The sequence below is a fragment of the Nanorana parkeri genome, unplaced genomic scaffold (assembly GCF_000935625.1).
Source record: "Nanorana parkeri isolate BGI_ZX_2015 unplaced genomic scaffold, ASM93562v1 scaffold38, whole genome shotgun sequence".
NCBI lineage: Eukaryota > Metazoa > Chordata > Amphibia > Anura > Dicroglossidae > Nanorana > Nanorana parkeri.
Window position 1 is genome coordinate 1,330,111 of NW_017306306.1, and position 22,409 is coordinate 1,352,519.

Here is a 22,409-nt window from a genome sequence, read left to right on the forward strand (position 1 = left end):
CCATGTTAAAAGACAGATTTGCACATGAAAAAAAATGATCTAAGAGGCTAAAACTGTCGCAATTTCTTTGATAAATTCCCCCCAATGAGTTTAATAAGAACGTGCAAGTCACAGGTAGAATGTGAGCACCCAGTTATTAGAACATCATCTGACTAACGAAAAATCAGAGGGCTAATAAGCCAGAACCATTTAAATGCTGGCAAGATAAACTCCACCAATAAAGCCATGACCAACTTGAAACAGGAAGAGCAGGTGGGGTGGCTGGGCAGCTTCAGGGTCAGAGATCCCACCCCTTACACAATACTAAATACTCCCTACAGTTTCACACCAACAACCAGACCACACAGTCAATGATAATCTGTTGTGTAGCATTATTAATCAAAATTGAAGGGGGAAACAAGAGGATATCTTGCATCTACGTGTACAAACCAGCCATACTTCCAGCTGTCAATGCTCCCTTTCTTTTCAGACCTTTGGGTCTTCATTCTAATCTGCTTGTTTGTTTTGAGTCAAACATCTAACATGCTCAGAAATAGGTCAGCAAAGGCAGGTTTCATGTTTCTATCAGTAATATTTTCCTATTACATGAGTGGCACCTGAGCTGATAATTGCTTGGGGATATCACTTAATAGCTGATCCTACAAATAAACTCCTGATGAAGTCTGTATAGCGTGAAACATGTTTTTTGTTTTGATTGAAAAATATACTTTATTTATAGAATAAAATATACAAAATAGACATTAAGTGCACATTTTACCCTGTAGTGTGACGCAGGGCATAAACACTACATAGCAATACAGTACAATCACACCAATAAATTACATTCACCTCGCGGCGAGATGCCCGACGTGTAAACCTTGACCCTAAACCCTGACCTAGGGTTTTAGGGTATTAGGTGAAATATGTTGTGCATTCACAAGTGGTAGGCTTTATAGGCATTAAACTCAAGGCTTTTACACAATCCAGTTTTAGTAATCCGTTAACTGCCCCCATGCACTGTTGGAGAGGTGTACAGAAGAAGGCTCCAGACAAGGAACCATCAGCAGGTGAAAGTATGAGATGACACTCACATCTCTAATGGTATGGAAGCCAAGAAGTGGGTTGAAAAGTCTTAAAGGATAAGTTCACCTTGTGCAAAAATTAAAGAAATGCATAATTAGAAATATATACAAAAATATGCATTTCTTTAATATTTGCATTCAAGCCTGGAAAGCATTGCAATTGTGATCACTCGATCAAAGCTGCAAAGCTCAGAGTTCTGCACATTCTCTCCTCGGCAGAGCTCGTACGCAGTTTCAGTCAGGAGAAATGGGGAAGGACGGCTGGACTTCAAACTGCATTAAATCACCTCATACGGCGTCCAGCTGTCCTCACTCTAGGTAGATTTGGGAATATGGGCCGCTCTACCTCTACCTACAGCAAGAGGACTGGACGCTGTATGAGGTGATTTAATGCAGTTTGAAGTCCAGCCGTCCTTCCCCATTTCTCCTAACTGAAAGTCTGTACCTCAGTACGAGCTCTGCCTGGGTAAGAATGTTCAGAAGTCTGAGCTTTGCAGCTGTAATTGCAATGCTCCAGGCTTGAATGCAAATATTAAAGAAATGCATATTTTTTTATATATTATTTATGCATTTCTTTGATTTTGGCAAAAGGTGAACTTATCCTTTAAAGGAGCTCTATATTTCCATATGTGTGTGTGTTGGTGTGTAGCCATGAGGAGCACCTCTGCTTGCGGGTGTTTGATGGTGGTCATTGAACATGGCAAGCAGATTTATTCGGATCTAAAAATAAACGTATTTTGATGAATACTACCTTACTTAATGTTTGCATTGTTACTTTACCACTATGAATTTTTGAAGGAATTATTGAATTTTAAAGTGTATGTAAGACCAGAACTTCCTTCTTAGTTTGGGATAGAGTGGTACCAGCCGAGGTTAGAACATGTCAGGTTGTTGCTTTTTTCTTTTTAATACTGCCAGTGTTGCAACACTCTCTATTTGTACTGGGGAGCACATCACAAGGACTGAAAGCGAGGGAAAAACCCCAAAATTTGAAGACGTCATCAAAACAACAGAAGAGGGGTAATCTTCTGTAAATAATGTCTGTAAAAATCAATAAAACAATGAAGCCCATAAAGTATATTTTAGGACTGCTTTCATGTCCTTTTCTGTATAATGTGACCACATGGGCTTCTTCATGTTTGGTCAAAATTAAAAAGAAAAAGAAAGCAAACCAGTGAAATAACTTGCTGCAGACTCAGCACAGAGTCTATCAGGGACACGGCATGTGCTGCAGCACCAGAGCAATCAGCTTAATAACGGATTTCGAGAAACTCCGCTCTATTTTTAGCCGTCAGAGGAGGAGGAGCTTTGGGGGGGGGGTTTAATTCCTTCATTTGCATTAGTTGCTTTCTAATTAAATTAGTTTCCAGTCCCAGAAAGTGGCGGATAGTGTATAATCCGAGCTTTTCATTGATCATATCAAACATATTATCTTTGCTTGTACAAAAAAAAAAAAACCTAACAAGAGGAGGCAGAAAAAACAGTGGCTATGATTAAATGAGTTTATGTGCCCAGAGTTCAACTTTAAAGGAGACATATTGGAATGATTGAAATACATTCATCCCAAACTATAGAGCTGATGTGTGACATATCTGTTATATATGTTATATCATATCATCATATCTGTTATATCATTGGGACATACACTGAGTGGCCAGATTATTATGACCACCTGACGTTTGTAGGCAAATTAGCTATAATTTGGCGCTGAAGTTGCTAGAGAGCCAGACCATTATAAATAGGGAAGCCGGTTGTTTACCACGACAGTAGAAGTGATTTTTTTCTGAAGATAAGGGTAAACAACGCGATTTAAATTCATCTGTATTCCCGAAGGTCATCTGATGTTTGTCAGGGAGGGAGGGAGGGAGCCTCGTTGCTCGACCTGCAAACTCTTAGAAGCTACGGAATGAATTTCTTATGTCTATCCATTACCCTGGTTTTGTTTACAGTAATGCACTAGGTCTGCCCCAGTTGCTGCAGCTTCTAATGCACATTATGTGACGCTCACAGCGTGCAGTGGAATTTGAGTAAGCAATTTCAGTCCAGCAGAGGAGCCGGTACAACTGTGAAAAACTAAAAGAGAAGGCTGGAGGTCAGATTTAAATTTTCTTTTAACATTATATAAAATATACACTGCCAGAGATGGTGTGACAGTGCCCACAAATACCACGATCAAAGGCAGAACTCATTCAACAGGCCAATATTCGTTTGTACCGTAATATTTTATTCACGGATAACAAAAAAAAACAACCTCATTTTCTCATAAGCCATTGGTCCATATTTCAAATAAGTTTTTTAGATTTACATTGGCCATATAGTTGGTAGCGCAAGCTTTCAAAGCACACTGGCCTCTGACCTGTGTTACAGATCTGAATGCAGCGCATGTTTAGACAGTAATGTAATGTTTTATCCAGGTCCTCCTGTAATGTTTAGACAGTATAACATTACAGGAGGACCTGGATAAAAAAGGGGAGTGAGCAAATACATGGCAGATGAGGTTTAATGTCGATAAATGCAAAGCAATGCACTTTGGGATTAAAAATAAGCAAATGGGTTATACAATTATGGGTATGCCGCTAGGGAAGTCAGAAATAGAAAAAGATTTGGGGGTTGTAGACCACAAACTGAATCGTAGAGTCCTGTCTTGTATTAAGAAGGGGATGTATTGCAGGGACAAGTCTATAATTTTGCCACTTTACAGATCATTGGTTCGGCCTCATCTGGAGTACGCGGTCCAGTTTTGGTCACCAGTACTAAGAAAAGATGCCTTTGAGCTGGAAAGAGTCCAGCGGAGGGCAACCAAACTAATTAGGGGAATGGAGGACCAGAGCTATGAGACAAGGCTACTAAATTTGAACATGTCACGTTGATTAGGAGATTAAGGAGGGATCTGCTTTTCATGTACAATGGTGACAGCAACATTAGCAACAAACTCTTTATGATTAACTCCATTACAAAAACTAGAGGCCACCACCTAAAATTGGTGGAAAAACAATTCCAGCACAAGGGGCGAAGGGGTTTCTTCTCAGTTAGAGCGGTTAGGGTCTGGAACTCTGCCACAAGCAGTGATTTCAGCTAAGAGTGTGGAATCATTCAAGAAGCTTTGGACGATTTCATGAGACCATAATATACAGGGGTACAGGTACTCTTAAGAACGAGATGGTACATGGACCTATACATACGCACACAGCATGCAATAGGTTGGACTTGATGGACTTAGGTCTTTATTCAACCTCAAATACTATGTAACTATGTTTATGGCCCCATGTGTATGTCCCCATTGGAAACAATAGACCGGCGTCCCGATCCGTAAACAAAAACCCTTTGACATTGCCTTTTTTTTTTTTCACGGCCGTGTGAATGAGCCCTAAATCCAAACTTCTACTTTTTGTGATGGCTAACAAGGTACAACACTCTGCTGCTAATGCTACATCTGAGATGAGCATGCTAGATTATTACTGCTTACTATACATTTACATATTATTACACATATTGGTTTCTCTTCCTGTTTCAGCAAAAGAGGATATTAGGAGGGTTTATAGAATACAATAAGTATTCGGCCATATTTGTGTCTGAATCTTAAGTAATGGCTAAAGTTAGGGATACACAGACACCGGTTTTTCAGTATCGAGTACCGATATTTTTTTTCCAGTACTCGCCGATACCGAATACTGATACCGGAAGTACCATTAAGGAAGCCGGGCGCCGATTTAGCTGTCTCCATGCTCCCTCGTCAACTGGTGAGGGGGGGGCGGGCAATGACACATCGCCCAGCTTCCTGATACCGGAAGTTCTGGTATGGGGATAGGCATCGGGAGCATTTGAGCGAGTGCGAGCACTCAACCAAATACTCAGTATTGGCACCGATACGGATACTAGTATCAGTGCATCCTTAGCTGAAATCATTGAACCCTTTTGCTGCCAAAGTAGTTTTTCCTCAAATCATCTCTGAATTGGTGCTGACACTGTCCTTCCATCTGGAGGGGGGCTACTTTTGTTCCCCATGGCCCCTGTGTGTGTTTTAAAAGGAGAACTATGGGGTCAGTGTTTTTTCCCCATAGTTCTCCTTAGGGTAATGGGAGGACACAAACTAGCGTCCTCCCGTTACCCTAAGCTCAGTATACCGCGAGCTACAGCTCGCGGTATACTGAGACGCCGGAGCGGATCCCGACCTGGACATCGAGATCCGCCCAGCTGCGTGATTGACAGCTGGCTCTGCCTATCTAGAGGCTGTACCCGCCCCGTCCGTTCCGCCAGTCAGCGCTGGCAGATCAGGGCGGGGAAGAGAGGAATCCAGCCCCTCCCCCGTCATGGCAGAGAGCCGTGACAGGATCAAGAGGCGAGCGAACCCGGTATGTGTTCGCTCACCTCCCGATCTACTGAGCCGACCTGTGACAGTCTCATTGTCACAGGTCGGCTAGAACTAGGAGGTGAGTGGAAATCACTCATCTCATAGTTCTCCTTTAAAGTAGTCACCGCTCCAAGCTCACTCCTGTGATAGACTACAATCTCATGTTTAGTTTACAAATTAGTACTTAGATTGTAGTCCCCACAACAAATCCAGCAAAACAAATATGACAGCCACACAAACCAATTTATAGCTAGCTTTTAAAGCAAGGTGCACATGGAAGGGCTTTCCTCAGCACAAATACAAAAACTTCCCAGCATGTGTTTCTACTGTGGAAAGTCCTTCGATGTGCACTTTACTTTTAACACTAGTTATAAATAGATTTTTGTGCAGTTGCCATTTTCGTTTTACATTCTGGAACCTACCTGCCAGTCCGAAGGTACAGAGATAAAAGCCACAAAACAGTTTACCATTTTAACGTCTTTATTTTTTACCATAATTAAGAAAAAATGCCCAATTTACAGGAACAACATTTGAAACGTATTGTATACAACTATTGGCCGTACTTCTGCTTTAATACTGGTTTGTTGACCTCAAAACATTTCAAATAATTTGAAAGAAAAAAAAATTACATTTCCAAATTAACCATTTTGCCTAAACAAATACATTGTATTTATTAATGGAAATACTGAAGGCAATTTTTGCAGATTCTTCATCTGCTAGGTTCCAATTACATTTTTGTACATTTTACTGTTACACAACAGACTTAATATTGGGCATATGGGCAGTTTTGTAACATAATATTACCAAGAAATGATATAGACCGGGTTCTGACACATTAACCCTTGGCAGTTCCTTGTTAATATCATCACGGAAGTGTATTCCATTGAGTGTGTGTAAACCTCAAGTGGTCATACACTGCTCAAACCAAGACATCTGCAATGATTGAACCCTGTAGGGGTTCTTGGAGAAGCCAAGCCTGAGCTTGTGACCACCGGAAGCCCCAACTATCACATAAAATCGATTTTCCAAGTGGGTAGAACAATCTGCACTTAATTAATTTTTTTAGGGCAGCCAATTCTTTAATCAGGCTCTACGGAAAAAAAGCAAAAGCTACCCTAAACATAGACCTTAACCCAAAATCAACCAGGCTGAGGTAGACTGGTCATTAGGGAAGCACTTAGAATTGGCAGAACCATCTGTGCAACCCCAACAAACTAGTCTATGATTCCAGATAAGGACTTCGGCATTACAAAGCCCTTTATGCACACGCATATGGAAGGTATTGTGCTGATGGATGTAAATCACTAAAGAGCTCTTCAGTAAGTATTTGGAAAGGACTGAGCTCTTACCATAAAAGCATCTTTAAACATGTTGAAGTTTGCACAGAATTGTCTTCCATAGGATATTTAACCAGTCCAAATTTTGGCTTTTCACTTCAAATAATGTTTTTATATACTTGTATAAAAGGGATGTACTTATGAAACTGTAAATATTTCAGTAAACTGTTAGAACACCATGATGTTTACAGCACACAGACTTTGCTTTGGAGATGGACACAGATTAAGGCAGCATATTTCATACGTGAAGGTAGGACAGCTGTGCCCATGCATGGTATTCTTACAGACAAACTCAACCAACTTCCACAATGAGAGAAAATACAAGCACACCACACCAACGATCAGTAGCAGCAAACGGTAGTCAAATGTGCACTTTGCATTAACTATTGCGGGCTTGAAGTTAGCTAGCTCAGTGGTCCTCAACCCGTGCAACCTCAAGACCCACATTTGTCCTTGGTCATTAAGTCGTGACCCAAGCCTGGAGTCCAGTGTGGGCTGCTGTACTGTGACAAAGCTCTATCCACGTGCGTTGCTGGGACAGCTCCCTTGCGTGCCCTGTAGAGGTGCCGGGAGCCAGAATGTGACGTCACTCTGGACCAGGCACCTCTTCAGGACACATGAGGGAGCTGTAAGCAATGCACGTATGAATGGAGCTCCCTCACGGCCATACCCCCAGCCCAGCCAAAGCTGACAATCGACGCGGGGCCACAAATTTTGAAAGGCTGCTCGGACCAAGAACTGACAACGATGTGCTAGGGGGAGACTGAGGAGCCTCTCACCTTGCACAGTGGAAGAAGGCATGTGGCGACCCACTGAAATGGGGGTTGCGACGGAGCTAACGTATACAAATGGGAAGGAGCAAAGCCAAAATGAAAGAAATCCAGTCCAATGGGAAAGTGAGATATACTTTTAAAATTAAGAGCTATGGAAATCACTAAATATAAATACTTATGAGTTTACCACATTACCTTACAATGGAGAGTAACTCATGTGCGGTATAGGACCAGACAACCGAAAGAAGCCTGTGTCCAACCCCTCCACTATATCAACCTGTCAGCAGAACTCATACAGGGTCAAAGGGGTGCAAGCACTAGTTACACTATAGGAGTGAAGATGTTCTTCTTGATTGGCACTTGCTCAGCAGGATATGTAGTGACATACACAGGGCTTTTGTTTTTCTGTATAGACAGCAGTTATTTTCACATAAAGGATCACAGTTTTCTAAAATTGTATTGAGGTTACACAGTATGTTACCCAGCCAGTTTAGATGTCAATAGTACTTAGTTTCTTCACCTATATTACTCTTTAAAGTGGACCTGAAGTTGCTCTCTCTGAAAAAAAGCAGTGTAGTTCTGGAGTCTCAAAGCTACATATCTGTAGGGTTAGGTGTTCCAAGACCATGCTACCTCTGACTGCTAGTCCTACAAGATTTGAAGTGATATTTGATGTTGAGATTATAGTGCTTCCCTCTGTTATTCTTAAATGCAGAGGAAGCTGAAGCAAGGGACCTGCAGTGCAAGAATCTCCTTGCTTCTGCTTTATGTATTCTGTGAAACACTTCTCCCTGTTGCTTCCCGAATATTTCCCCACCAGTTGTCAGATCACCAGTCATCAGGGAAGCAAAGCCCTGTCTTTACTAAAATGGCCACCTCCATACAGAGACAATGCAGAACAAGGTATGTTAAAGTCAGTGATTAGAAAAAGATCAGTTGCAGGGAAACCTAAAAAGGTAAAAGTCTTTGCCCTCTGCCACCCTTAGTTCGGTACAGCTTTAACAGTAAAGGTTCCCCGTCATTAGTCTTATCCAAATAATTCATTAAAAAAACACTATTTTCATGGTTACCCTTTTGCACAGAAACATTTGGCCTGAACCTTGGTTTTGTTAGGCCTACCGTGTGCACTGTAAGACATTACCCTCAACTGTATATAGGACATTATCAGTTTATCTCAAATGGTACATTTTTCTTTTCTAAACTCAGGCATTAAATCTTAAAAATGCATTCAGGTACCCCATTAACAAAATGTATCTTATTTGTGTATCACTCGGCTGTGGATCCTCAAATCATCTCTGAATTCATACTGACACTGTTCTTCCTTCTGGATGGTGGATACTTGTGTCCCCCATGGTTCCTGTGTGTGTGTGTTGTAAAGTAGTCACCGCTGCAAGCTCACTCCCGGGATGGACTACAATCTCATGTTTAGTTTAGTAATGTGTAGGGATGCACCGAGACCGTTTTTTCCGGTATTGAGTACATGTACCGATACTCGCCCAAATACTTGTATCGGTGCATCCCTACTAATTTGTATTGAGATTGTAGTTTATCACAGGAGAGAGCTTGGAGCGGTGACTACTTTACAACACACACAGGGACCATGAGGAACAAAAGTAGCCCCCCTCCAGAAGGAAGGACAGTGTCAGCACCAATTCAGAGATGATTTGAGGATCTACAGCCTAGTGATGCACAAATTAGATACATTTTTGTTAATAGTTGAGGTACTTGAATGTATTTTTATGATTTAACTCCTGAGTTTAGTGTCACTTTAATTAACTGCACAAACCAAAATGGGCAGAATCATGTAGGAAGGATGTCCTAAAATAGACACCATAGGCCACACACTCAAGTGTTTACAATGAAAGACTATTAGGCAAGTATATTAAATATTCTAACTGGCTGTTAAAAAGTTAAACTGTCAAGTCCTCAAAGCTTTTGCTTTCATTTTCTGGAATATGATTGGCTGATATGGGTAACAACTTTACATTTTCTTTCCCTTTACTATTGCGATTACCACTGATCTGTACAGTCCAACTGATCATTTATAGAAGCTAGAATTCAGAAGCAGCAGATACACATTTTAACAGAAGCAACTGGTCACACATCAATGTATGGTCTACAGGGCCAAGAAACAGTATGCGATTATGTATTGACCTATTGCAGCTTAGGATGACAGCTGAAGAAGCATCTTGCAAGGGAAGGGATTAGCAGCTGTGTTGTATTTGCATTATACATACAATCATGTCCTATCTGAATTAAGCCGAGAATCCTTGAAGGCTATGCATTATTTACAGATTTTTTTTCCATTCATTGGTATGAACCGTTAACACAAACATTAGTTGTTGCTGATTAACCAGAGACTTATCTAAACTACAAATCCTGGATGTGACCATTCACTTGCAGCATTTTCATTGTGGTAATTACATGATTGAGATGACCTAATTGAAATGACCAGTGGGTATGGTCTGGTCACTACCAGGCTTCTTATAACACTTAAGAACTCCAGTGATGAGAACCATCTCCTGGAACTACCAGCTCTTTCACCTCCACTATGGAGACTGCAGGCTTATACACATAGGAGCCAGTGCCTGTGGCATTGGTAGTTGGCACCCTGCTTTCGCACCAGTTTAATTGCTCTTGTGGCTAGGTTCTCCGCAGGAGCAATTCAAGTTATCTGGACTGTACAAATCAGAGCAATACATGTTTTCAGCCACACGTATCTGTAATGCATGCCAAGCACCTCACTTTGACCTTAGGCTGTATAGGGAAGGGGTTGGCACACCAGCTGTTGTGGAACCATAACTTCCATGAGGCATTGCAAGACTGACAGTCACAAGCATGACTCCCAGAAGCAGAAGCATGATGGCATTTGTAGTTTCATCACAGCTGTGACCCTCTTAAAAAAAAAAAGTTAATAACCCAGCTGGCAGAGTAAGTAAGGCAAGAAGATTTTGCTGTTGGAGCAAAACGTTTTCCCCAGCAGGCCTTTGTGTTGACTGACCCTTTCATCTTTATATGCTGAAAGAACTGTTATGGGAGCCTATCTTCTACTCTTCTGCCATAGTTCTGACTTTGGAGCTGCAGGCTGAGCTCCTCAGGGGTTCAGGGCTCCTAGCGTGCCCTGGTTGATGTACAGTCATTTCATAAACGTTTCAGTATAGCATCTACATCTTTAAGGTGAACCAATAGAGTGAACCGGTGATTTGCATATTCAGGGCAAAGCATCAGGTTCACTTAAATTGCAGTCAAATTGGCTGCTATACCTTTACTTTGCTTTTTTGCGACTTTGTTTGACCATCATCAGAGATGAAAAATACCCGGTAATTCCAGGTATGGGGTGCATACCCCACCAACTGCTAATACTTAGCTTCACTTTGCTTTCTCCTGGCTCAGTTTGGTCACCAGGAGAGAAGAAAAATACAGGGTACTTCCCCAGGTATGGGGAGCAGGTGACTCACTCACACTTTCTCCCATATGCCAACGCTTGGCGACTGGCCATTCGGACAACTAACGCTGTCACATGAGGAGCGAATACTTATAACTGTATAAACTCCAGGTCATGACTTGAAGCTTACAGAAGGCTTTCTATCTTTGCAACCAAGCAGAGTGTCAGGAGGCCAAGTAAAAACAGCTAGAGGCACTGCTATTAAAGTGAACCTGTTGCTTTGCCTTGCATGTATAAAGCACAAATTCAATTTAAGAAACCGATAAGCTAAATGGACATGAAACTGGTCGAGCATTTAAATACGGCTTTGCCGACCCCCTCCCCATGACAAGTTAACAAGCAGAATTCTGTATCATAATGCTGCTGTGGGAAACTGAAGAGCTCTAAATCTAAAGCAGTCAAGAGGAAACTGAGTGGAGGGGCCCTCCTCTTCCCCCTTCTACATCTCACGATAGATGTAGTTCACAACTTGTATGCTGAATTGTCCCTGTTCAGTAACAAAAGTCTAAAAATACATTTTCTGGTTCTTTTGGTGACTTTTCAGCATTCTTCATCTTACACAATTAAAGAGTATGCACAAACTGTTATAGTTTTGGATGCACATGACTAGTGCTTCTTAAAACACTTTCAATGTGAGCTAAGAATACACACATGTAAAATCCAACAGTTTCCAAAGCATTTCCGGGCAATCAGCACCAGTTACCATCATACACAACTCCTTGGCAATCGCTGCAAACACATTGAAATGCATGTAAATGGACTTCTGATGAGCTTGACAAAATTAATTGTGGGAAATATAGGAAGCCTAAATGTCTTCTCTATAGTTAACTATGTTACTGAAATGAATACAATATGCATGTTAAAAAAATGAGGGTGTTTCAATGTGTTTACAGGCTTTCCAAACACAAAAGTGTGAGTATCCCAAGTGGAAAACCCTTTTCATAAAAGGTGCAAGTGGGTGGATGTAAGCGGTCAAAGGGCAGAAGATACTTTTAAGAATTAACATACATCTTGGGAGTGGCTTTACACAAAAAAGGTTTTGGTATTGCCAAATGGATGGCAATTCTAAATATTACAATCACAATAAAGTGAATCTGTCACTTTGCCCACATCCTCCCCAACTAACACTTAAAGTGACACTAAACTCAGCAGTTAAATCTTAATACATCCAAGTACCTTAACTTTTAACAAAAATTTATTTTATTTGTGTGTCACTCGGCTGTAGATCCTCAAATCATCTCTGAATTGGTGCTGACACTGTCCTTCCTTCTGGAGGGGGGCTACTTTTGTTCCCCATGGTCCCTGTGTGTGTTATAAAGTAGTCACCGCTCCAAGCTCACTCGTGATGGGCTACAATCTCATGTTTAGTTTACCAATGTGTATTGAGATTGTAGTCCATCCCAGGAATGAGCTTGGAGCGGTGACTACTTTATAACACACACAGGGACCATGGGGAACAAAAGTAGCCCCCCTCCAGAAGGAAGGACAGTGTCAGCATCATTTCAGAGATGATTGGAGGATCTACAGCTGAATGATACACAAATAAGATACATTTTTATTAATAGTTAAAGTACTTGGATGCATTTTTAAGTTTAACTCCTGAGTTAAGCGTCACTTTGACTTTCCTGCACCTACGATCTGCTTTGTTCCTCTGTAGGCTCCGAGTCAGCGCTTACACAGGGATAGGGATCTTCCTCTCACACCCATTGGCAGTGGTCAGGCCTGGCAACAGTTCACTTAGACGCTGTGCACTGCATAGGGGGAGAAAAGGGAGATGGATAGATAATCACTCATACCCAGAGTATTGTGTATTTCCAAGGCTGCCAGCCCTTAGCAGAGGGGGGCTCCAAGCCCATTAACAGAGGATGTAGGCTATAAAGTGAGCCTGGTTTACTTTAGGTTTAACAAAATAAAGCATGTCTATTGGTAAATTTAGCTTTTTAGCTGGAGAGCAGAAAAAAAAAGAAGAAGAAAACGATCTAGAAACAGCCCTGAGTGTAGATGGGTGTTAGGAATAACGATCACAAACTAGACGTTATTGCAATAAAATGGAAAAAAAATGCAATTCTCGTGGACAGTTTAAAAAATAGATAAAAATATTTCTCATCATCCCTTTCTTGTATTCATATCCATCTGTTAATAAACCAAATCTTTTTTCTGTCGCAGTTTTTTTCGAAAGTTCAATAATTTAAACTAGTCGAGCAGTCCTTTACATACAGACATACGCCGGATGTAGTGTGGCGCAATGTACAATGGCTCATCAAAAGAACTTTTTCGCTGCTGCTTCTTGCTGACTTCTGAAAAAGAAAAAAAAGACAGTGTAGTTATAAGTATGACAGGCTTGTTTACACCCTGGATCCAACAAACAAACATCAACGCTGTCAAGACGTCCATTTTTCTTAGTAATATCTAATAAAACACGAGAGGTCCATCATACTACAACCAGATGATTTCTTTTTTCAGTGCTTTATGGGATCGGGAAGGAATTTTTTCCCCCTGTTGGAGCAAATTGAATCATGCTTTATAGGGGTTTTTTTTTGCCTTCCTCTGGATCAACAGAGGGTAATTGTGGGCATAGTGTTCTGTTTAGGCTTTACTTTCCTTTTTTTCATATCTCTATAGGTTGAACCCGATGGACTTGTGTCTTTTTTCAACATATGTAACTATGCAGGCTAGTTAATAAGACCTAAACCTGGATAGAGATAATTTTTTTTATACAACCAAATCGATTAGTAAAAAATAATCAGGTAACTAATCGATTATGAAAATAATCATTAGCTGCAGCCCTACTAACAATCTTATTAAGAAAGGCAAACGTAATGTAACATTCCTTTTGTTTGCACATTTGTTCAGATTTCCAACTTCAATAGCCCAATATCAAAACCTGTTCACAGCAGCACCACAGAGAATGGCAGGGGCATACAAGGCCGAGCCAGTAATCCTACAGCATCGGTCACAGATTTTTATTATAGCATACCAGGTACACATCGTCCTCCTGTGGATCCTCTTCACTTTGACATGTTTCACCCAATAATGGGCTTCCTCAGACTATGGGGGCAGAATTATGCCTACTATGGGTTGAAGCTACTAATTCTAAGGGGAGAGTTGAACTACCCTACTAAGTAAGGGGAGAGTAGAACAAACTTTCCTAATAGTAGCTGGCGCAGGACACTGCATCTATCATATGCCAGTTCGAAGAACGAGAGCTGACCGATCACATGACCACTGATCAGATAACTCTCAGTCTCCGCTCACAGCAGAGAGCAGTGACTGTCATTCACCTAGACAGACAATGGCAGGCGTATGATCACTAGAACTGGGAATGATGCACTGCTTCCAGGAAACATAATGACCGAGAATGTTTTAAACCCACTTTATCAGTCATAGAAGGAGTCACCGACTGAGTATGCAACTAAATATGCCCACTGACTGATCCTTTGCTTACCTGTACATAAAGTAACCAATTAACAAAACACTTTGAACTGCTACAAACATAAAGAAGTGTGTAGTGGAGAGACAAGAAGGGATGGTAATTTCTGGACACCTCTGTTTTTCATGTGGCTGAAAAAAAAGGAAAGAAAACAATTTGTATGAAACCAAATATTAAATGAAATCATGTTAGGCAAACAAGAACATAACAAACTCAGGCGTTAAATCCTAGAAATGCATCCAAGTACTTTAACTATTAACAAAAATGTATCTTATTTGTGTATCACTCAGCTGTAGATCCTCAAATCACCTCTGAATTGGTGCTGACACTGTCCTTCCTTCTGGAGGGTGGCTACTTTTGTTCCCCATGGTCCCTGTGTATGTTGTAGTCACCGCTCCAAGCTCGCTACCATGATCTACAATCTCAACACAAATTAGTAAACGAAATGCGAGATTGTAGTCCATCGTGGGAGCAAGCTTGGGGAGGTGACTACAACACCCACAGGGACCATGGGGAACAAAAGTAGCCCCCCTCCAGAAGAAGGACAGTGTCAGCACCAATTCAGAGATGATTTGAGGATCTACAGCCGAGTGATACACAAATAAGATACATTTTTGGTAAACAGTTAAGGTGCTTGAAATCATTTTTAAGATTTAATTCCCGAGTTTAGTGTCACTTTAATTTTTTAAAACAATTGGTTAGTAATTATATTGATTCACAAATGGATGTCTGCCTCCCCTAATCATGGTTAGCACTGCTCTGGGAACAAAAAGTCACAAAAACAAAATGTGGTAAGACAGAAACTGCTGATCTCTTTCCCTAAAAAAAAAACGAGATGCTTGGCTGCCCGCAATGAGTTTTTGCTTCAATACTGTAAGCCTGTGAAAGACAGCAGTTACCCTGGTACAAGGTCAGAGATGGCAGACCCATATTCCTTTCCCCACTGGTTAGGAAGATCACATTGACCTCTATATGGCACAATCTCAATAAGAATGACTACTCAAAAGAAGAGATACTGTTTTATGCCGACACTGTCTTTCCTTCTGGAGGGGGGCTACTTTTCTTCCCCATGGTCCCTGTGTGTGTTGTAAAGTAGTCACCACTCCAAGCTCACTCCTGTGATGGACTACAATCTCATGTTTAGTTTACTAATGAGATTGTAGTCCAATACAGGAGTGAGCTTGGACAGATGGCTACTTTACCTTTGCCTGCTGCATTCAGAAAAAGGGTTCAGTGAGCCCAAATAAATTAATGTTTTTAATTTGTAAACATGGGACGGGATCTATGAATACATGCAAGTTTAACCTGACCAGTAGTATTTCGGATCTTCTTGACCATCATTGTGAACTTAAAACCTAATCCCTGGAAGAGCCAAGAACAGGGACTGTTGCTTATATTCTTTTAGGGGCCTGTGTTGACGGGTTTTTGCATTACCGTCAAAGTCAGGATTTCAAAAGGAGATTGGATTCCACAAAACAAAAAGGTCGGGACTGAGGGTGGAAGTTGGTCATTGTTTGCAATTGCAAGTTAGAAATCTATCTAATAATGTTGAAGGCCATCTCTGGGGAAATAAAAACCTTCATGCGGGGGTAGTCCTACTGCAAGGATTCACTGCTCATTTATGTCTAGGACAGTGGTGGCGAACCTTGGCTTCCAGCTGTTTTGGAACTACAAGTCCCATGAGGCAATGCAAGGCTCTGACAGCCACAGACATAACTCCCAGAGGCAGATGCATGTTTGGATTTGTAGTTTTGGCACAGCTGGAGTGCCAAGAAGGCAGCGGGTGGCGGGCATGGAGCCAGCAGGGATCAGGGAAGTAAAACTCCTTTACAACATACTTGTAGACATAAAGGAGCAGTGAACCCTTGCAGTGTGGGGATGGAGGGTGGTTGTGTTTCCCCTGGAGGCAGGCGTTAAATATAACATTACAAAAAAAATAAATCTAGATAAAAAACAAATATAGGACATATTATTATTATTAATAAACACTGAGCCAGTCACATCAATCTCTGTAGCAGAGGAACTTACACTTTCAAATACTTACCAAGTTCTTCTGCACTAGATGTTCGATGTCTTTCTTCACCACGTGGAGGTGCTCTTTGAGGTCATTGAAGTGCTGGGTGGTCTCGTAGCCTGCAGCACCTAAATTCTGATTTCCAGACACCATTCTTAATGTTTCGCCCACAGAATTCCTAAGCATTCGGAGAAAAAGCAAATACACATAACGATCAATGACCCTGCTGACTTGCAAATTCGTCGTAAATAATTTCAATAAGGAAAGATCCCTGAAGTGTACCTGTTACTACCACCAACCAATCAATAAGCATATATGCCCGATAGTTGCCTGTACACAATTTCTGTTCTTCTTAAAAGTATCTTCTGAAGGCTGGGAGCATTCTGTATGATAATCAGGTGCTCAGGAACACCCCCTCCCCTCTCAACTGCCAGAATTATATAGTAGATCCAGAGATATAGGCAGTTGAAGTTATATACCACTGTCAACCTTTCCTGTAAAAGTTGATCTTGACCCCACTCCCCTCTTGCTTACCTATTGATCCCATGTGATGACAGGCTTCAATGACCAACAAGGAGGCTCAAGATGTGGAAGGGGTGTTGCTAAGCCTGACTTTTACAGGAAAATGTGAGCTTTGCTTTTAGCTTCAGCTGCCTATATTGCTGAATATACCAATTTAACCTATCCTGATATTTGTTTCTTTTTACTAAAGGAAAGATCTGTGTATGCGGTTTCTCATTTTATGTTCACCTAGAATGGCTCAGGTTTGGAAAACCTTTACTTGTGCCAAGAAATATGTAGTCTGTCGCTGCCAACCTCTCCTTTTGGAAAATGCTAGTGGCTTGGCTTACATGGCTTCACTACGGTGAGTCACTGGTCAGGTGTGCCAATTTAAGAGGGGAGAAAAGGGAGCAACTTCTGTAATGAGTAAGGGCCTGTTCACACGGTGCGATACCGCGCACTTTACCACATCGTGTGGCAGTACACAATATATGCAATGGTGCCATGCAATGCACCTTGCCAATGGATGCACATTGCAGTGCAGCATAAGGCAACACATGTTCTTGTATTGCAGAGCAGTGCCATTTATTATCTCAAGACAAAGTCACTGCGCTAAAAAAAAAAAACTTACAAAATATACTTATATTCAAGGCTTAAAGGAGAACTATGAGGTGAGTGCTTTTCACTCACCTCATAGTTCTAGCCGACCTGTGACAATGAGACTGTCACAGGTCGGCTCAGTAGATCGGGAGGTGAGCGAACACATACCGGGTTCGCTCACCTCTCGATCCTGTCACAGCTCTCTGCCGTAAAAGGGGAGGGGCTGGATTCCCCTCTCCGATCTGCCAGCGCTGACTGGCGGAACGGACGGGGGAGGGGCGGGTACAGCTGGCTCTGCCTCTAGATAGGCAGAGCCAGCTGTCACTCACGCAGCTGGGCGGATCCCGTAGTCTAAGTCAGGATCCGCTCTGGCTGCGGCGTCTCAGTATACCGCGAGCTGTAGCTCGCGGTATACTGAGCTTTGGGTCACGGGAGGACGCTAGTTTGTGTCCTCCCGTTACCCTAAGGAGAACTATGGGGAAAAGCCCTAACCCCATAGTTCTCCTTTAATAGGCAGAGCTGTATAATTCCTCCACTGGCAAACAGCTTCTCACCCCGTGGTCAGCTTGATGACATCAGCGTGTTAACTCCTCCTTCACATGTTTCGTCATGAAGACTTTCCAACAGTTTTTTAAAATAAAACAGCAAACTGAAAAGGAGATATTGAATGCAAAGGAGGTTGCCATCAGCTGTCCTGGGAGAGCGGCTCGCTAAGGATTTGAATCTGAGTGCAGTTTGGCCATTTAATAGTGGTCAAAGGAGTCTGGTGAGTGTATTGATTACACAGAAACACTAAGGATATCACACTAAGAAATACCTTTTTGGAATGTTGAACATTTGCACTTTATATATTGCTGACATATCCTCTTAAAGAGCCTTTTTTTTGTTTTTGTTTGAGACCAAGTTGTGGAGTTGCACATGTGATCTGGATCACAACACATTGCACATGCAGTTTTGAGATTGTATTGAATTTAACCATAGGGGAGGTTGCGTATTATGTTGGGGATATCACTAGGCACTTTATTGTTTTTGTATATTTATGTGTAAGTTGTTAGTTTTTTAGCGCAGTGACTTTGTCTTGAGATTGTAAAGAGTGACTTTAGGATTCACTTGTTTTCACTGCTGCCGAAACATTGCATTGAAAGGAAACCCCAAAAGCGCAGATTTTACACACAATTGCATGCACCATTTATTGCCAGAACACCACAACACGTTAGTGCGTCGCTGCACATTGCGCTGGGCTGCAATTCACATCTGTCACAAAGTGTGCTGGCTGCCATTCAAATGTACCAACATATTTAACAACATTAGCGTGAACTGGACCTAAGTATACGCATACGTACACACTATGGCAGATTTAAAAGGGTAAATCCACTTTCCCAGGTGAATCTGTGACAATGGAATTACCTCGTCCAATCTGGCCCCCTTTCCCCTCCCCGCTATACTTAACTTTCAGCAAACGCTCCTCCCTCTCCACCGGTACGGGTGTACTACCAATGAGATGCGCTTCTTAGCAAGGTCAGCAGCGCTTCTCATTGGTCAGAGCGGTCAGGTGACAGGGCTGCGCTACATTGCAATACGGAGTACGGATACTACACCCATGCCAGAGGAGGGGAAGGAGCGTTCGCCGAAAGGCAAGTGTAGCAAGGGGGAAGAGGGGGCCAGATTGGAGGAGGCAAATTTATTTTTCACAGATTGACCTGGGAAAGTGGACTTACCCTGTTAATCTAATTTGGTCCTCGAAAAGTGCTGACAGCTCACAAGCACTAATTGTCCACTCCACTGCCACTGCTCCCATCTTCCCCACAGCTTCTTACATCAGCCATCGATTATGTGACTCCAGCGTATATGCACCGAGCTCCTACTTTAGGGACCTTAGTATACACGGCATTGTGTATGCGGTGTACACAAAGCAAATCAAATCAAATTGGTAGCAAAAAAAGGAAAATGTGTTTTTGAACAAGCAAAGTAAAATAAGTAAAAATGAAAAAAGAAAAATGTCCCTCGTAGATAATTTTTTTTTAGCTTTACCCAACAGCAAAATTCTTCCATATCAGCGACTTGATGCAGTTACAGACAGCCAGGCATATAGCATTTTAAGTAGCGAGTCAGTGATACCAGCTAGTAAATTTTTCTTAGCACAGGTTCTCTTTAAATAACAAAAAAAATAAAAAAAAATAAAAAATAAAAATCACACATTTCCCCTTCTTCTGGTGCTCCACATGATGAGACAAACTAGTTGTCCTCTGTACAGTAAGAATTCTGTACGGTCGAGAAATGCAAAGCTTTCCAAAAGAAATTAATGCAGTTGTGCAAGAAATGAAGAGGCTTAAGGATAAGGAAAGATTTAGAGCTAACGTCCAAGATTACATTCAACATAAGAGAAACTCATTTCCCATATGTGCTCGGCTGGTGCCGGAATATTTAGGGAGCGGGCCGTTTACACAGATCTGTAACGTGATCGGATAAGTACACATAGACATGCTGCTTAATCAATATGCTTGTATCGCTCAGCTGTGCCGTTATGTTACTTTTCTATCGTCGCAAAGGAGATTAAGGTCTGTAACGGGAATATTTATCATCATGGGGATTTTAATCTCTTTTCTACTTCTGGCAAAAAAGACACAAAGGGAAAAAAAAACACTAACCCCCAGTAACGGAATTTAGTTCTTAGAAGCTTATTGTGTGTGATAGAAATGTTGAAGAAATCACAACTGCAGATGCTTCATGTTTTCATGTACAGGGACGAAAACAAAAAAACAGCCGCAGCATGTATGCAACTTTCATGCGGTCTGGGGAAGAGAAAGACCTCAGCCCAGTTATATGAAAATTGTATACCCCCCCCCAAAAAAAATCAACCATTTCAATAAAACAATTAAAAAAAAGTAACAAAAAAAGATGGATTCTACTTGATTGAGGGGTCTAAACACCTGGTCTTGAAGTGGTTAAGGAAGTTCCACCAGGTGACGAGGAAGCATGGAGCAAGCTTCCCAGCCAATCAGGAAGCCGGAGAGCAAGTCATTACCCGCCTCTCCGATTTGCCAGGAAGCCAGCTCCATACTCCCTGGTGACATGGGAGCATGGGGCCGGCTTACTGGCCAATCAGGAAGCCGAACAGCGTGTCATGCCTCGCCGCCTGGCTTCCCGATACCGGAAGTTACGGCATCGTGATAAATGTCGAAAAAATTTGGGCGAGTACGAGTATTCGCCCACATACTTGGTATCGGTGCATCCCTAAATTTACCTAAAGTTTTATTTTATTCTTGCATTTGCCCAGCGCTGGTCGTCATGGACCACTATCAGGACCCCTTTTTTTAGATCTTCCCATTGAAATCATTAGTGTATATCTAGGCAAAATGTTATTTACTTTTTTGGAAAGGTTAGACCCTTTGTCAAGTTATTTTCATCCCCATTACAGAGACTTGCCTCCATTTGTTCTGGTAACTATTTTCACTGAGAAATAAAAAAGTTGTCCGCAGAACAAGAGGGAAATCTTTTCGGATGGGGTCACGCACTTGGACAGATGTCTGAGAGGGGAATTACCCGAGCTTACGCGTATGTCCTCCAGTGAACACTTGTTTGGGCGCGGCTGTGGCCGCTGTCAGACAGTAGAGAGCCACGACTTTAGAGACAGAGCCGATTGGACCGGCTCTGTTCTGTGGCCGCTGTGATTGGTTATCACATGACATGAGTCATCCAATCATTACTTCCTAATGAAAACAAACTGCAGTAGCAGCAAAAAACAAAAATGCTCTGACCTGTATGTTAACCTTTTCACCTCCCTTATCCTGTACATCTATACATGAACCCCTTCACCTCCATCCTCCCACTGGATGCGACCGATACATTAACCCTTTCACCCCCTCAGTTTATAACCTGTACCATTTATTGCATCTTGTGCACCATTACCAAACTCACAGCAAAACCAGAGATCAGCATATCAAAATGCCCCAAGTTCAGGGTTTCCTGGGTCCCCAAAGACCCTGGGGTAAGGTTAAATGAGGTACCTAGAGGTGCATGCATTGTATTAATTTCATCATTTTGGGAAAGAGAAGGTTTTGAAGTGTAAAGTCACTTCAAAAGAAAAAGAAAAAAATCAAGCACAGTACTTTAAACACAGTGCATATTGCCCTTCATTAGAAAATAAATTAAATCAAAAAACACAAAAAGGCTTAAGAGGTCATTTGCGTTCTGAAATTGGCAATAGGCTTCATGCCAGGATTAAAATCATAAAAACACAAATCCCTCAGAGAAACATATTAGATATTAACCGCTTTTTTTAAATCTTAAGCAAGGCATCAACACAGGCAGAGCTCCCAATGAGATGATTTAGGAATAAAAATCCACAAATCTGCACAAGGAAAAATACTTAATTCTCCACAGGAAGATCAACGTAAAAAAAACTTGAATATGAGCAGCAACAAGGAGGAAAGAGGCTGTTCATTTTTCTAAGAATAACCATAAACAGGAGTTTAATCTGGGCTGGGGATATTAAGAAGAGTTTAAGTAAATATTAAATAAGGCCAGGGCTTGAGACTTTTACTGCTTAACCTAATTTGCTCACTTGGAAGAAAAGATTCACAAAAGAATATTAAAGCAAAAGCTGGAGCAGAAAACAAAACTATGATAATCTTAACCGTGCAGATGACCTACATAGATACAGCTCTGACCAATGGGAATGTACAGGTCTTCTTCACAGCACACAAATATATAATGTACACAAAAGAAAGAACCAGATCAACATAGAAAGAGTACATTACTTAACTTCAAAGGAAGTTAGTGGTTTTACATATATCTTCTACACGTATTAAGGCTAGGACTAAATAAAAATAAAGGGCTAAGGTAAAATAAAAATGTATATATGTGTATATATATATATATATATATATATATATAT

General features: G+C 41.5%; 1 protein-coding gene across 2 annotated transcripts in view; it reads right to left on the minus strand.

Annotated features, from left to right (window-relative positions):
- Positions 1-13,195: 13,195 nt before the first annotated feature.
- LMAN1 (lectin, mannose binding 1) overlaps positions 13,196-22,409 on the minus strand; it is a 35,189-nt gene continuing 25,975 nt past the window's right edge. For both annotated transcript variants that reach the window (XM_018570410.1, XM_018570403.1), the window contains exons 11-13: positions 16,442-16,589; positions 14,413-14,528; positions 13,196-13,264 (exon numbers count right to left, since the gene is read on the minus strand). In XM_018570410.1, the coding sequence (XP_018425912.1) occupies positions 13,228-13,264; positions 14,413-14,528; positions 16,442-16,589 (301 nt within the window). In that variant the 3' untranslated portion in view covers positions 13,196-13,227. The remainder of the gene's footprint in view (positions 13,265-14,412; positions 14,529-16,441; positions 16,590-22,409) is intronic.